Source organism: Drosophila arizonae, chromosome X, assembly GCF_054131065.1.
Source record: "Drosophila arizonae isolate 15081-1271.41 chromosome X, UAZ_ARI_1.0, whole genome shotgun sequence".
Taxonomy (NCBI): domain Eukaryota; kingdom Metazoa; phylum Arthropoda; class Insecta; order Diptera; family Drosophilidae; genus Drosophila; species Drosophila arizonae.
Window position 1 is genome coordinate 15,926,279 of NC_142927.1, and position 17,316 is coordinate 15,943,594.

The 17,316-nt window shown below is 46.0% G+C and overlaps 2 protein-coding genes across 3 annotated transcripts in view; both read right to left on the reverse strand.

Moving 5' to 3' along the window:
* Window positions 1-365: 365 nt before the first annotated feature.
* mus101 (mutagen-sensitive 101) lies at window positions 366-5,147 on the reverse strand. Its single transcript, XM_018016750.2, has one exon. It carries the CDS (start codon window positions 4,800-4,802, stop codon window positions 558-560), a length of 4,245 nt encoding a protein of 1,414 aa, XP_017872239.1. The 5' UTR covers window positions 4,803-5,147; the 3' UTR covers window positions 366-557.
* Window positions 5,148-5,440: 293 nt separating this feature from the next.
* The window catches only part of NetA (Netrin-A), a 58,254-nt gene continuing 46,378 nt past the window's right edge, over window positions 5,441-17,316 (reverse strand). The window contains exons 3-7 of one of the 2 annotated variants that reach the window (XM_018017052.2): window positions 13,300-13,449; window positions 12,073-12,216; window positions 7,126-7,191; window positions 6,660-7,026; window positions 5,441-6,482 (exon numbers count right to left, since the gene is read on the reverse strand). In XM_018017052.2, coding sequence (XP_017872541.1) covers window positions 6,341-6,482; window positions 6,660-7,026; window positions 7,126-7,191; window positions 12,073-12,216; window positions 13,300-13,449 — 869 coding nt within the window. In that variant the 3' untranslated portion in view covers window positions 5,441-6,340. Of the gene's footprint in view, window positions 6,483-6,659; window positions 7,027-7,125; window positions 7,192-12,068; window positions 12,217-13,299; window positions 13,450-17,316 lie in introns of both variants that reach the window. The other variant, XM_018017053.2, reaches the window with a different exon arrangement.

Sequence of the window (17,316 nt, forward strand, 5' to 3'; positions counted from 1 at the left end):
ATCATTCAAAATGATATATGGATGTATGACTGACTCTCAATTATTATTGAGAATTTCTTTGTGCAAATGATATATGATAGTTCTGCATTTTCTCGTAATTCGGAGAATATTTAATATGATATATGATGCTTTTATTAATATCGTTTGCACAGAGGAACTCTCAATAATAATTGGGAGTCATAGAACATTGTTTCCATTATCTGGAAAAGATTCATCATTCAATTGAATACGTACAAGCAGAAAGTCAGATATAGTGCTTCAATCGCAGTCTTATATACTGAGTGACCCAGTCCTATATGATGAATCAACTGCTCCAAAGCTGGAGTTCGATCATTCAAGGCTTATGAGAAAAGGAACTTCAGGTCTTGTTACTTCTAAACGAACATTTATTTAATCGCAAATCTTAGAGCTATATTGAAATCAGACTAAAGTCGGGTCTGCTCCTCAGAGTCGACATTAATTAACATGAAGAAAATTTTAACAAAGCAAAAAATTATAAAAAAAAGCGAAAAAAAATGAATATATAAATAGATAAGAAACTGGAGAATTTGCATCGTTCACTGGCGCAGGACGTACTTCTCGAGATTGGCGTCCCGGCCGCCCATCAGGTAGCTATTGATGCACATTTGGGACATGATGCGGACGCCATGCTGCTGCAGATAGGCAAAGTCCTTTGCGGCCAGCGGCGCCTTCTTGGCATCGACGAAGCAGTGGGTGGCAGTGGCTGACGCGGGGTCGGCGCTGAAGGGTGAGCTGGGCTCCAGGATCGTGGCGCCGCCAGCGCGCAGCACATTCTTGATGGCCGCCAGATTGCGCTCCTGCAGGCTGAGGATGACGCGGTAGTCGCTGAAGGCGCCGCTGTCGGGCGTCAGCTCGAGCCGCCAGCGGTGCGCAGCGGCTGCGATTTGCTGCTCCTCCGGCGCCAGGGTGGGCAAATTGAGCGCCTTGGGATTGCCCCACTCGTAGAGCGACTCGTCCAGAAAGACGCCGCGGGCGTGGCACTCCTCGATGTAGCTGATGTTCAGCACCCATTTGCCGGCTGCCATGCAGCCGAGCAGCTTCTCGCCGCGATTGGGGCGCTCGCACAGCAGATGCGTGCAGGCGGGATCATAGTTGGACAGATTCTGGCAGATCTGGCCGCCCAGCAGCCGAATGCGCTCCATGAGCAGCATGCGCTTCTCCTCGTCGTCGCCGCACGAGATGCTGAAGCAGGGCGTGCCCTGGTAGATCATGCGCGACGACTCGCCGTCGCTGCTCCGCTTGCCCAGGTTGAACTCGGCGGGATCTCGCCAGCCCACAATATCCTCGCCGGCGGTCATGGCGAAGCCCTCCGACTCGAAGGGCTGCACGTATTGCACCTCGCTCCTGGCGTGACCCTCGTGGTCGCGCTTCAGGCTGCTGCGCCGCGACTCGCGGCTCTTCAGGTAGTCGGTGAGCTGCTTGAGCTCCAGCGAGTTCTCGGCCGCCGACTCCTCGAAGCTAATCTTGTCGAAGTTGATGGTGCTGGCGCTGGGCAGCTCATCCGCTGCACCTGCGCCACTGGGACTCTGTGTGCTGGGCACGAACGGGGAGCCAGGCGCTGTGGCTGTAGCTGCAGCACCAGCTGCAGTTGCTCCCGCCTGGAACAGGAGGCGACCCACCGGCTGCTCCACCATACTCTTGGGCTGATGATCGGCCACTGGCACGCCCTCATTCTCGCTGTCGCTGTAGTCGATGCCCAGCGTCTCGCACGTGATGCGCATCACGCGCTGTCGAATGACCGTTATGGGCGTGTCCGGCTTGATCTGGTGCTTGGGCAGGCGCCAGCGTCGCTCGAAGTCGTCGGCCATGCGCTGCTGGAACTCGGGCGTCAGGCAGAAGTTGGGTATGCCGGGCGCAGGCTTCGAGGCCTGGCGTCGATTGACGGGCGTGCAGGCCTGCCGCCTGATCCGCTCCAGCTCGGGTGTCTGGTTCTCGCGCATCTCGCGGATTATCTGGCGCACACAGTCGCGCGCCTGGCTCGTGTCCAGCCGCTGCACCACCTGCTCCAGGAAGTCAAAGTTGCACGCGCCGGCGCTGGTTTTCTGATTGAGCGGCGTGTGCGGCGACTCCGGCGTCGTGGTGCCGCTCGAGCTGCGCCGCCGCGTGCTGGCCACACCCGTGACCAGCTCGGAGATGCGCGGGTTGCGCAGCGGCGTCAGCTCCGGCTGCAGCGGCTGCTGCTCCTTATCCTCCTCCTCCACCAGCGTCGACTGCTGCTCCACTCCTGCCGCCTTCTCCTGCGGCGTGGCGGGCGTCTTCCCTTGGTTCTTGGGCGTCAGCGTTTTGTTGCTCTTGTTGCTCTTACTGTTGCTCTCCTTGAGGCCGGGCGAGACGGGGAAGTCGCTGACGCTTTTGCCCACCAGGAAGCGGGCATACGGCAGCTTCTCGCCGCGCTGGGCGCACTGCACCAGCCAGTCGGCCCGGACCACCGGGTAGCCCCATTTCAGGGCGCCCTCGTACTTGGAGCCCTCGGCACTGGAGCAGATGAGCAGCGGCCGCTCCTTCTTGACGAACGCCTTGTTCAGCACGGCGCCGAGCAGCTCGGCCAGCGCATTGATAAAGTCGCGCTCCAGTCCCGCATAGATGGACACCACAATGGTCATGCCGCGCAGCGGCTCCAGCCTGGCCGTGTGCGGCACCGGCCGATGGTAGTACTCCAGCGGGAGCAGCGCGTTCTGCTTCATGCAGCTCTCCAGGTACAGCTCGGTGACCACGTGACGCGCCTGCACCGGCAGCGTGGCCTCATCCAGCGCCTGCTCGAAGCTGACAATGGCATAGTCCACCGGATCCGTGTAGCTCGCCGGCACCAGGCAGCCCTGGGCGGCCTTGCACTCGCTGAGCATCTGCTCGTACAGCTCGCTGCTGAAGCACGGCTCGTGCACGTACACCGAGGCGCCCCTGAAGTAGTCCAGCTTGTCGAAGTCGATGGAGAGCGTGCTGGCGCTCAGGTCGGGCAGGGCGACGGCCAGTGGAACGGCGGCCGAGGCGGGCGCTGCAGCTGTGAGTCCGCTCAGCGAGAGCTGCGTCGAGCTGGCGGCGGGCAGCGGCATGGCTGGCTCCTGCTCCTGCGAGTAGTGCGTGAGCAGGTCCGGTTCTAGCTCCGGTTCTGGCTCCGGCTCCGGTGGAGCATTGCCGGCATCTGTGGGCCCATCAAAGAGCTTCTTCTTGATGGGCAGCGACGGCTGCTTGAAGCTGTGATTCATGGAGCGCAACGTGCGCTTGCTGGCCGGCGAGGGGGCGTCGGTGGCCTCGCTGGCAAGATGCGGCACGGAGACCCGATACGGCAGCTCGCTGACAATGCGCCCAGCGCGAATGCTCTCCAGCAGCCACTCGAGCCGCACCACCTGCACCGTGGCCAGCAAACCCTCCGTCTGCCACTGCCGATACGCGGCATCCTCCAGCTGGCCGACAATGATGTGGGTGAGGCCCTCGTGCAGCTCGTCGTAGCGCGTGGCGCCGCCCGTGTTGAGCACGCGATTCAGCTTCTCCCGCTCGACACTGCGAAAGCCGCTCAGGTAGACGCAGCAGCCGTCCAGAAAGCTGCCCGCCTTCTTGGCCTTGCGCGGGCTAATCTCCGCCAGCGTCTCCTGGTACAGCTGCTGCTTATGATTGCTGGTGGCCTGCTTGAGCAGGCCGCTGCCGCTGGCCCCACCACCGGCACCCCCAGCGCCGCCGCTGCGTGTCCCGATGCTGCAGTTGCTGCTGACGGTCTCGTTGAGCGTGGTGTTGTCGCTGCACATGCGACGACCCGGCGCACTCACGAAGCTGATGCGCGACAGATCCGAGAGCTGTGTGTTGTCCGCAGCCGTCTGGTTGGCATGGCTGCCATGGTTGCCATGGTGGCGCTTAGTGGGCGTGGAGACCTGCTTGCCGGCCCGCACCTCGTACTGCTTGGTGGGCAGCGCATAGCCGCGCTCATGGCTATCGAATATCCACTCGGGCAGCAGGATGTCCTTCTTGAAGCGCAGCGCCGCCTTGTATTTTTCGGTGTCGGTCTTCGACTGCTCCGTGATGACGATGTCCACCTGCTGGGAGCGGAAGGCGCGATGATAGATGCCGCCGTTCTCATTGACCAGCCGCATCACCGCCTCCTTGCGCGCCGTGTCCAGGCCACTGCACGTGATGTTGGCGCCGAAGAACGTGGGCAGGCGATACTTGTCGAACTGTGGATCCGTGGCGCTGATGCTGGTGCCATTGGCGCCGCTGCGACAGCACGCCCAGACGCCCTGCACCCAGTCGGTGTGCATGACGGGCACATCGTTGAGCGTGGCGTGCTCGTACTTGTTCGACTTGATTGTATTGGATATCAGATGTGTGATGTTGCGTCCGAAGTTCTGGAAATAATGACCGCCCATCCAGTGGATCAGTTTCTTAATGTCCTCCTTCTCTTTGCTGCTGATGCCGCTAGCCGAGATCTGCAGGTCACGCATAGCCGTGGCGTAAATGGGACTGCTGCCCAGTGGAACGGGCGCGTTCTCCTGCAGGCACGCCACAATACAGGGTGGGCCCAGCACCAGCGCCTTGGTCAGCTGCAGCTGCTCGAATAGCTCGCCCTCGAACTGAGCCAGCACGAAGACATCCTTTTTCGTCAGCCCCCCACCGGCGATCAGCGGAAAGCCTTCACTTGGACGAATTTCACGAATTTGCGTGTCCTCCAGCTGCTCGCGCATCAGCTGCAGTGCGTTGGCATACAGCTCAGCGATGGCCAAGTCGGCCTCTGTGTCGCTCTTTGTGTTGTTGACGAAATACGCGCATATTGACTCGTCCAGGCTTGTGCTCATCCTCACTTTAATTGTATTCTATACCACAATTGCAACGATCTGCGAATCCTGGCTGACGCTCGAATTGGGACACACTTTTCGCGAATGATTTTTGGCGCGTCCGATGTTTACTAGTTTGACTCTGATATCGCAACAGCTATCGATATATCGACCACAAAAACATGTACGATCTTGCCACTGACCAGTGATCTTGCATAGCTTGCTGCATACGATAGATACAGCCGTTAAATATAAAATTTAATTTACGCTGCCATTTCGCTTTTATGTACATATATGAAAATAATTTTAGCTTTTGTTTATTTGTTTTGAATTCAAAAATATTTTATGTACGCCAAACACATCCCACACAGCTATATAATACGAGCAATGCTACACATACAAAAATTCATGACCAGACAGGTGTTTTCTCTCAAAATAAAATACGTACTTAATTATTGTTAAAATCAATTCACAATATATTTAAATTTCTGCTTTCTTTGGCGATGGACATCATGACTCATGAGTGTGAACATCCGATATATATTGCACGCACTGGCAGCTCTTCCGAGATGGCAACGCTAGCAGTGTTTCATATTCAAATAATTTGGCGCGATAATCCCGATGCCATTCCATTATTTCAACCAAGAGAAAAGACATAATTTGTGAGTTGCACTGTACAATATCTATTTATTTGCATTTTAAAACACTTGTTTAAGATTTGACATAGGTGCGTACATTGCTTATATATATTAATGCTTAATCGGGCTAATATGCTTTTGCTGTTTTACTTGTGGACTATTGTAGTTATTGTTGCTCACATTTGTTGTTAACTGATAAATTCTTATTGTTGTGAAATAGGGAAAGCTGAGAGAATGTTCAAGACTGCGCTCTTATCATACAAAATAATACAAATTATAAAGATTCCATACATATATATGTATGTGCATATATAGATATGTTGATAGTCAAATAACAATTAAAGTTAATTAAATAAATTAAATACAGCTATGTAGGCCTTAGAATGCTAAACAAATCAAATTAAATGCTGCTGTTAGTAAAATTATAATATTGCAAAAAAAAAAAAAAAAAATAGAACATAAAATATATGTTGATGTTTAATTGCTGTCATTATATTTGAATTGCTCTTCTCTATGGCGATAGTTTCGCACTCATTGCTAAGCAGAAATATATTGCACGCAATGGCAGTGCTGCAGGGGTGGCAGCGCTGTTCACGTTTCATAATTCAAATAGTTTGGCGCGTAACTGCCAAAGCGTTTTTCATTATTTCAATCTGCTGTATCAGTGAGTGAATACTGGTCTATGATTCTAAGCAAAAAAAAAAAGTATATATGTATATTTATATAAATATATTCACTTGAGTTGCGACGCTTTGATTTGATTTGAAATTCTTAAATTTAAGCTCTACAATCTACACATATGTTTAGTAAAAAAAAAGTATATATAGCTTGAAGGTAGGTAAATGAAATTGACAAGTGACAGACAAAATATTTGTGTGACAAAGATGGCCACTGCAATGTGGGGACGGTGGGTCATCTCATCTACGCACAGCTGCGCGCCCTCCTCTGGAACCGCTTCATGCGCCGATACCAATCGTCCTTCCATTCAATAACTATCGTACGCGGACCAACGCCCAGATAGCCGGGCGGCGCCTCCGAGTCACGCCCCATAATCAAATATGATCTGCAACGACAAACAGAGTTGAGGAATGAGTAGAGGCAAGGCATTAAGAAGTTATTTGCTCTACTATGCGATTCTCACGAAAGTTGATCGAGACTGTATACACCTACATATATAGTCCGATATTCAAGGAAACGAAACTCATGATGAGTGCAGCGGTACCTGTAGTCGTACACTCACCTGTTAACTTTGATCCTGGGACAGTGGCACTCTAAATTCTTAATCGGTATGATCCAGGTCATAGGACCTCGTTTCAGCATTGTATTCGGCATTCCATAGGCGGTGGTTCTGCTGCGCTTGAAAACCGCTTGGATTAGCAGATCGTACCGGGCCGTGTCGCTGTCGTTTGGGTAATCCGGCACGCTGGCGCTGCTGCTGATGCCAGCCAAGGCTGCTGCTGGCCCCGGTCCCGCCCGATACTCGTATTCCAGCCCGCCCATTGCCTGTTGATCCATTTCGTAGTCCCCGTACGGATCCATTGCGCGCCTGCGCTCGATACTGGCCGCCTCGCTGCTCGTATCGCGACCAATTACTTTTGCCATTATTGCTAATGAGAGAGAGAGAGAGAGAGAGAGAGAGAGGGAGAGTGTGAGTGATTGAGGATATATAAATTTTATATGTTTCTAGATACTCCATTTAGACTTACCGTAGTCTCTTTTGCAGAATTTGTTGAGATTTAACCTTTTGGTGCTGACTTTGCACTTTTCGCAAACTGTGAAGAGGGGAGAGAAGAGAGAGAGAGAGAAGTTGTAGAGTTATTAGACAAATCGCACAGATGCACAGATCAACGAATCTCGTTGCGTGTTTCTGTTTACAATTTAATTGCAGAATTTATGTCTTTATAGCCAATGCCAATTAGCGCGTCCACAAACAGAAACAAAAATAAATAAAAACAGAAACGGAATCCGATTCGAAATCCGATTCAGCAGCTGAAACTAAAGCAGCCACAAAAGCAGGCGAAACGACTTGTTGTTGTTGTTGCTGTTGTTGCTGCTGCAACAACAATAACTGCGCGCATTAAGGCGCTCGATCGGTATTGCATTAAAGCTGACACGCCCACCATACGCCCATAAGTGGGGGGAGGGGGGCAGGCAGTCTAAGGTCGTCAATGCCGCCTTTTGTGTACTAAAATTAGCGTCGTGTGTTTTGATTGCTGCAATGCAAATTGCTTCGTTTGTTGTTTTTAGTCACAATCGTTTGTTGCAGTTGTTGCTCTTGCAATTGTTGCAATACCCTGTACATGAGCGAAGGGTGGGGCTGGGTATATAATGACCTGATCAATGCAGAGCGTATAATTGAAAGAGTGAGAGAGCGATTTAGAGTGAAGTGAAGTGATTGAGGGAGAGAGAAAGGGTGAGAGAGCGAGAAAGATAGAGAGAGAGAGCGAGAAAGATAGATGGAGAGAGAGAGAGAGAGCGAGAAAGATAGATGGAGAGAGAGAGAGAGAGAGAGCGAGAAAGATAGATGGAGAGAGAGAGAGAGAGAGAGAGAGAGATGGAATACAAAGAGGTTATGATTAAGATATAGAGAGTAGTTGAGTGAGAGAGAGAGGTAGAGATAGAGAGATATATAGATAGAGAGAGAGATAGTAGAGATAAATATATACATATATAGACGAAGAAAGGGGAAGAGAACCTGAAACGAGATGAGAAAGGAGAGCGAGCGGTAGTGAGTGAGATCAAGAGAAAGAGAGAGAGAGAGAGAGAGAGAGAGAGAGAGTGAGTGAATAAGAGAGTATGAGGGATAATAGAGCGTAAGTGTTGACGGCGGTGACAGAAAAAATTAATTGAAAGAGAAAGAGCGAGAGGTAGAGAGAGACAGCGTGATATAGAGGTTCATATAGATAAATAGGGAGAGCTTTGAACTGACGGAAAGTAAATTTACTTTCAGAATTTCACTACGATATATAAGCTATATATTATTCCGATTTTAAGCAAAATCAATTGAATATAAATATTTTCAAAATACGCTCACATTGCGAGTTAAACAAAAATATACTTTCTCAATAACCCAATGTCAGCTGGCTGACCCTGGCAGGGTATCTGCCGGTCGTTCACTCCCGCTTCGGTGTTATTTCAGCTGCCGCTGCCAATGTCAGAGCCGTTGCCAGCAAATCGTGACACAATTGAGGCACAGCGCATAAACTTTGTATTATATGAGCGAACGATCGGATCGGATCGGATTGGATTGGATCGATCGATCGATCGGTCCAACTATTGATCGATAAAGAGGGAGGGCAGCCTTGGGCCCGGTGGGGGCCGGCTAACATCTAAATTTGGCTGGGTGCGCCAACATTTCAATGGCTCGCGCCTCCAATTTCGGCACGAGATCTGAACAATTCGAGTTTTTTATTTTCTTCTTTTCTATTCTTCGCTTTGGGCGGGCGCCACATTTCCTGCTCTAAGTGGCCCAGCGATATTTATCGCGTCTATTTACGGCTGCGGGCGCTAAAGAGCACTGGCCACGCCCACCGCTGGGGCAAGTGGCAAGTGGCAAGTCGAGTCGACTCGTTAATCATTTAATTGTGCATCGCATTAACATGTCATTAAATTTCATATGCAAAATCAAAACGGGTCGATGGTAGGGCGTGGCTGCCAGCAGCAGAGGATGTGTTAGAAGTTTTTTGCAGGCGACGGGGTGTGGGATGATGGGGAGTCGACAGCCTGGCACTAACTTTAAATTAACTCCGACCCGACAGAATTTCAAATTAATTTAATAAGATTATCAAATTATAAATTCATAATTAATATTCATGTCGAGCTGTCTCGCCCACGCTCATAGCCGACGCCCCTTGCCACCCGTCCCCCGTCCCCCACCCCCTTTTGCCACTTGCTGCTGCCTTTGCCCCGCAGCGAACACTATTCAAGGACTAACTTTTGCGCTATGTGTGTGTGTGTGTGTGTGTGTGTGTGTGTGTTCGAGTTTTGTCCATCTTTCTAGTGCGCTTCTTGGTTACAAGCGTGCAAACTTCCAAACTTTCAACTTCCAACATCAACTTCAGCTCCAACTTGGGTTTCTCAGCCTCAACTTTGCGCTTTTCTTTGCCATTGACAAATAAATTTAACTGAATGCTGAATCTCCTTCAGTGGCTGGGTGTGTCGATATATATATATATATGTGTATACAGGGTGGTTGGGTGGCTCGCCAGCCACTTTGACTCTGGCCCCATTTGCATTCGATGATGGATGCTCTCTTCTGAATGGCCGCCCAATGTGCATTCGTCTTTAGCGACTGCCTCCACTGGGAACTGGCTACAGCTCCTCCGCATTGCGTGTGGCCCAATTTGTAGTTCGCTTTGAGTGCTGAAATGCTTCGGTAACAAACCGAAGCCACTTTCAATGCAGCGCGATCCATTTAGATATTGCAATTTTAATATGCCGAGCCACTTGCTCTGCGAGGTCTCTGTCTGAGCATGGAATCACTTTTACATTTCATATACATTTATTGTTTAGCATTGACTGAAAGAAGCGGCAGGCATTAGTTTGGCAGTGATTAAACAATATTTGGAATATGTGTAGACAAACTGTCGGCCGGATGGCCGGACGGACGATGGGAAGGAAGAGCGGACGGACGAGCAGACAAAGTGACGCAGGGACAGGCAGCTGGAGTGTAGGACAGATGAACGGATTGACGGACAGGCAGGCAGAGGACCGACTGACGGACACACGGGGCATTGGACGGGCAGTTGGAGTGCCGGACGTATAGAGGGAGCGACAAAAAGAATGTGGAACGGGAAAGACGAACAGGCGAACAGACGGACTGAAGGACGGATGTATTCAAGTATTGGACAGACGAACGTGTTGACCAACTGAAGGAGGAACGGTCGAACGGATATGGTCATAACTAAAATACTTTCCTACTTCTTGAAAGTCGAATTCCAAGAATCCATTGAAGTGGATTCTATATATAAATATATTTATAATGAGATTATAAATAATCTAAAATTGAGAGTAATCCAAGACTTAAGCACTGACAACTGGGTTTATCGACTTGGTTTATAAATATATGCCTAGCTGAGTTGCCTGTACCCAGACATTCATCAGATCTTCCCACTCTATTTAAATGATATTGAATGTCCTGCAAGAAGCATAGTTTTCTGCCTTTTCCCTCTCTGATTATTATATATGACTAATCTAGTGGAGTACCTAGTATGCAAGTATTTCTGAAAGTTTTCTCCTCTACATATGTTGAATGAACCCTTCATAGTGAAATATGGCACTCAAAAATATATTTAATATTTTTAAAATATTTTTTTAAACAGTCGCGTCTCGATAATTTGTACTCCATTAAATCAAAAACCGTAATAAATTGAAAAAGATTCTATTCTCTTGAATAAAAATCGCTCTCGATAATTCTCGATAAAAAACTCATCACCTTCACATTTCAAATTATCGGTACTCCACTGTATATATCTCTTTTAAATTTTGTTATAAGTAACATTCCAAGTCGCATTACAGCTCATTTTGGTTGTCATACTTTTAGCTGAACTGTCGGCGAGCCGCTGTCGCTTAACCGCTGGCCAGGGAGCTGGGCTCAGGGGAGGCCATCGCCAGCCCAGGACGTCTGTCAATTTCCTTTCAATTTGTCATTCGGCCTGTTGCCCGTTGCCTGTTGCCTCTTGCCTGTTGCTAAATGCGCTATGCAAATAGTTGACAGCAATTAGCGGCTGCAGTCGGCACTCGGCAACAGGCGACAGTCAACTGGCAACTGGCAACTGGCAACAGGCACTGCGCACAGTGCTGCTTAAAAGTGTGCGACCATTGTCGCTGGACGCCGAACAAATTAAATAAGGAAACTTTTTAATACATCAGCTCGGCGTGGGCGGGCGCCCAGTTGCTTCTTCCATTTGCTGCTTGGCACTTTGTGAAAAAGTTTGCTTTGCTTTTACTTCGGCCACGCGCCAAATGATGCGAGGGGCGCGAGCGGGGGCGGCAGGGGCTGGGGCTGGGGTGCTGGGCTTTGGGGGTTGGCGGTGCGATGCGATGCGGTGCGGCGGGGGCGTAGCACGGCGGGTTGTTGGTTTGGTCGGCTTTAGCATGATTTATGCTGTTGTTGCGCATTCTGTTTGCTTGTTGCTGCAGCCTGCACATCTACTCCCCCAACCCCCCTTCCCCACTCACACACACAGCACAGCTATAAAGCGTGTAGCTAAAATGTAACTAAAAGTTGCATGCAAACATTTGCACTATCTGTTAAGTGCTGCACGCCCACACGGCCGGCCACGCCGCCACGCCCCCACTCACTGTACCCCTGCTAGAACAAGCAGCAGCAACGGCTCCGCCTCAGTCTTCATGGGAGGCTCGCTTAACCGACAACCGACTGCACTTTAGCGGATTTGTGTTTTCTCACCCATTTGAAAGGATTACAAAGCGAGAGAAGCGACGCGGCAAAAGTTTGCCGTCTGGGATAGTTAGTAGAAGCGACCGCAGCAGCAGCAGCAGTAACATCCAGCAACAACAACAACAACAGCAACAATTTTTAGCACACACAATGTTCATGCTATATACGAATAAGATAGCTAAAAAGAGTATGAGCAAGCGCAGGAGAGTGCGAGCGAGAAAGAGAGAGAGAGAGAGGGAGAGCACTTACTTACCCCTGCCGCCCTCGGTGCGATAAAACTGCGATTGGGCGGCCGCTGAGCTGGCGCCTCTGTCCATGCCAACGCCTTCAGAGGATTCGTTGGGCTCCGGCGCCGTATTCTGCGTATCCAGCATATTGATCATGCGAGGCGGTTGCTCTGCAAACGATATCATATCAATGGATTAGATTCTCTATGCGAATACTTGAGCGAATTACATCAGACATTCTTCTGTACTATTTCTATACTATACTATATCCCATATTGAATAGCATATGTATCGATACGATTGAGGTTTAAGGAAATATATTTAGTATATTTCTATATTTCTTCTATTTCTGTATTCTGTATCCCATCTCTATATCTATATGTTTCCACACTATTTATTGTATATCATATTTAATAGATTTACAACAATATATGGTATATTACTTGTTTCCATACTCTGTATCCCATCTCTACATTAATATAGAATTTTTATTAATTGTACTTATTTTAATCATTGTCTATTTCTTTGTCTATCTTTGTGCTTATCCACTCATATTCCTTTCATTTATTCGTCCGACTGTTTACACGGAATTATAACAGTTTCCTGTTGTTGGATTTATTCGTCTATCATCCACCTTTAGAACACTGAGACTCAGAGATCTTCACTTTGTGACATCTTCTATTTGTCCATCTAACTTTGTGCTTATCATCCCATTTTCTCTGTTTATTTTATATTATTATTATTATTTTTTATTTTTTTTTTTTTTTTTTTTTTAGATTCATCTGTTCTTCTGCTTGCTCTTGTTTCCAGTGTTTTGTTATTTCGTTTAACTCGTCGATTCTTCGGTTTTTTGTCTTTTAATTTTTTCACCCATATTTTCTGCTGTCTCTCCGTCCGTTTGATAACTTGTATTGGCCTTTCAATTGCTCTATCAGTCGTTCGTTACGTTTCTTCGTCTACTCGTTCTTCGATCCGTATCGTGTCCGCATTCTTTTGCCTGTTCGAACCCCATTCTTCTAACTGCTCGTCCATCGGCTCTCAGCCTACAGAAGTTAGTGACAGTAAAGAGCTTTCTATGGCACACAGCCAGCTTAAGTCAATCAACGAGAGCGATAAATATCGATATGCCAGAAAAATCGATAATTTCCAGCAATTAATTCATTATTGTTTATGTTTCTGTAGAACGAGTTGCTTATTTATGTGTCGCGTAGGGCCCATCTGGTAATTGTGATATATGTCGGCCGATTACTCACTGATGCAGGGTGCGATGTGGGAGCGACTTAGCTGATAGCCGGGGGCGCAGCGATTGCAGGTCAGGCCCGTGACGCCGTCCTTGCACGGACATTGACCGCTCGTGCTGTTGCAGATCTTGCCAGATGAGCCGATCAGATGGCAATCGCAGGCTGCAACGAGACAAACAAGAGAAGAAAAGGAATCAGTTGAAATGCAGACACAGATACAGATACAGATACAGATACAGATACAGATACAGTTATAGCTATAGCTATAGCTAATGTAATTGTTGTGGCAGTTTGCCGTGGCAGCTGCTGTGCGTTGAGAGCTTAATTGTGCGGGCCGCACTTCAAAGCCATTTTTTCCTTCTTGTTGCCAATCGCAAATGCAATCTGCAATCGGCACACACACACACACAGAGTCGAGCAATATGGCGTTATGGTCATGGAAGCTACTTGAATTTAACATGAAGTTGCTTTCAATTTTTCTCATTTTTTTTTCTTTTTTTTTTTTTGGTCAAGCAGCGTGTGACGATGGCTACACTTGGGCTGCCCAGTTGCTCTCTCTCCCTATCTCTGTCTCTCTTTGTCAGTGCATTTATGAGCCGTGGAAATGTACATTAACAGATAACAGGCACTGTGAAGTTTCACTTAAATGCCGGCACACGGTTAATTGCAGCCAAACGTGTGAAACTGCCGACGCAGCGGCTGGCTTTAAAATTTTGCACCCCCTTCAGTTGCCTCAGCAGAATGTGAGCAATTATAGATATATATATATATCAATATATACATCATGCTATATGGTATCACTATATATATAGAGCAAAAGCTTTGACTGGATTCGTTTTTGTTGCTCTGGCCTTAATCGCTCGACTTTAACTAGTTAAATAGGGCAACGCAACTTAAAAATGAAATAAATTGTACATACGGTCTATAGAAAAAAATTTAAAAAATATCAATTTAATATAAAGCAATCTTTTTATATATGTAAAAATACTAACATATATTTTTAGCTAGGTAAACTGTTAAAGTACAATATAGATAAACTATATACAGAATTTTGTATGCATGAAAGCTCAAGAGATTTGTACAATGAAATATGTTTCCTAGTGATTTCTTAGATTTTTTCTACATGTTTCCTTAATGCTCTTCAATATTTCGTACTCTTTATCTTTTGTTTTCTTATATCTTGAGATCGAATCTGATTGAATTCACAAATTTTGTTTACATACACTTTAAATTTTGTTCAGAATTTTTGATGAAGAATTTTGCAGATTTCAATAGAAATTAGAAAATCATGTAAATAAATTTTATATTTTATTTGAGATTTATTGAGATTTTTTCTTTAAATATTGCAAATTTTCCATGCAAATAACATCATGTGGCCAATAAAGTTATTGTTGGTGGATGTTGCCTAGAGCTCTGTTCAAGCCTATTTAAGAATCTTCAAGCTCCTTCAAGAGCTTCCAAGTCTCTTTAATCGATCGCTAATTGTCTTAGGATAAAGTTTATGATATAAAGTTTTCGCTCTAGCTGTCTCTATCTCTCTCTCTCTCTCTCCTTAGCTCTTCTCTGTTCTTTTCTCACTTCAATATCTCTCTCTCTCTCTCTCTCTCTCTCTCTCTCTCTCTCTCTTATTCCCATCAACACATTGGCTGCAATTCAAGCCAAGCTGACTCTGCATTTCATTTTGTTTTTCTTTTCAAATGCTTTTCTTGGCTAAATTGCATGAAGTGCTTCTAGCCATTTATCGGCCACGAGCAGCTTTGTCAGCTACAAATGAGATGTTGGCTGTTGGCTAACTGCTTGCGTCTCATTTGTGTCCATTTTGCTGTTGGCTTACTTGGCGGCTAATAAGCCGCTTTTGGTCGCACTTTAAATGCAATGGCTAGCGTGTGCGAGGCATTAACTGAGAGAGAGAGAGAGAGAGAGAGAGAGAGAGATAGAGAGCGAGGGGAGTAAACTGAGACACTGGCATAGGTCGCGCATGGGGCAGAGCTAAAGAGTCGAGTGTGCAGCGTGCGTGCAACATTTGGTAATTTAATCCGATTTACAATAAATTAAATGCGATTTATATGCACAGAGCGACACATCCGGAAGATAACAACAACAGCAACAACTGCAGCAAAAACAACAACAATGACAATGACAACAGCAACGGCAGACAATAATAACTTGCTATAACAGCAACAACAACAACAACAACAACAACAACAGCAACAACAGCATAGGCACTTTAACCATTTGGCGCTTGTGTCCATTGTTGGCCCGTTGGGCGCCGTCGGGTGTGGGGCGTGGCAGCAACAATATGACAACAATACGATTGCGATTGCGATTGCGTGTGTGCGCTATCTGAACAGAGCGCAGCTCGCCCGCTGGCGTCCTGTTCGCAAGGCAGCCAAGGCACAAGCAAAAAATCGCAACAACGAGTTCATTACGCATCCTGCTCCACATGGATATGAACTACGCTGGCAGCGCACCGCCCACCCCCTCCTCAAGCCACAGTGCCCACGCATCCTGCATAGCCATATGCACAGACATATATATGTACATATATAGCATATTCAGATATGTATGTGGTTTGGCCTGGCTTGGCACTTTCCATATGGCACGAGTTGCGCTTTTCTTTCACCTTTTCTTTTTTGTATTCTGTTTTCCGCTGCTTCTTTTTGCGCACTGACCAAGCACGAGATTATGAATTTTCATTATAACAAACCACTCACACCCGCACACACACACACACATACATAATCATTATCGCACTCATTGGGGAAAATATATGCTCAGTGGCTGCAATTCCTATTCACAATGGCATCTGACTTAGCTCTGCTGTCCCATGGAGCTGGCCATGAAGCTGGAGCTGGAGCTGGAGCTGGCGCTGGCGCTGGAGCTGCTCTGATTCATTTCATTGGCATATCAGTTACCAGCACCAAGTACCTTTTCACATCCAGTTGACTCATTGCCGCAAAGGACGACCCAAATAGCCGCATTGAATCACAATTCTGCAGAGCTAACAAAGAGCCGCAGTTGTCAGTCGCTGGGAGCAGCTGCTTCTACTGCACCAAAAAATACAACAAAATGAAACACCATAAAAATGTCTGAAATTTGCAATGATGAAACATTTCTGTTGCAGTCAATGCTAAAGCAACCACAACAACAACAACAACAACTGTTGCTTTCGCTCTGCTGTGTGAAAGGGATTTTTGTTGAAAAATTGTCTCTTAATTAGGACAGCATGTGAATGAATCACGGCCAATGCTAATCGAAGCCAACCAACTGCATCAAAGTTCCATTCCATTCATTAAGCGCAGTTGCAGTCGGATTTGGATGTAGCTTTTGACTTTAAATGAGAATAATTCTATTTCATATATGCATATTTTATAATAGCAAAAAAATTGTTAATATATGTATAATTATACAAAAAATTAAAATATAAACAGCTTGATAGCACTTTATACTATACATTATAATTAAAGTTAGTTTCAGTTTTGTATTAATTGTAATATATAGTAAATAAATAAAATATATATAGAAAATACTGGAAAAATAAAAATAATAAAAGCTAACGAGTTTATTTTGAGAGGAACAGAAAAAAATAAATATTAATAAAAAATATATATAAATAATATAAAAAAAAATAATTAGGTATATTCTAAAATAATAAAAATGAAATTAAACTATAAATAATATATATATAAAAAGGAAAAAAAAAATTTAAAAATTAAAAAATAATAAATATATGTAAAAACAACAAAGCCATTATACCCTGATTTTCCATTTTCAATGGGTTCAGGCTATAATAATAAGAATAAAAATATATGCAAAGAAAAAAAATTAAAATTAAAAAATCTATAAATAATAAATATTAAAAAAAAAATAATAACAATAAAAATATAATTAAAAAATATAAATAAAAATAAAATTTACTATAAAAATATATACTATATATGATTAAACATCTTCTTCAGGAATATTTCATATTATTTCATATTACCAAAAAAAAAAAAAAACAAAAAAAAAAATCGTTAATCAGTTTTA

What these genes read in the sequence shown, in the direction of transcription:
- mus101 (XM_018016750.2), bottom strand. Translation starts at nt 4,802, where the DNA reads ATGAGCACAAGCCTGGACGAGTCAATATGCGCGTATTTCGTCAACAAC.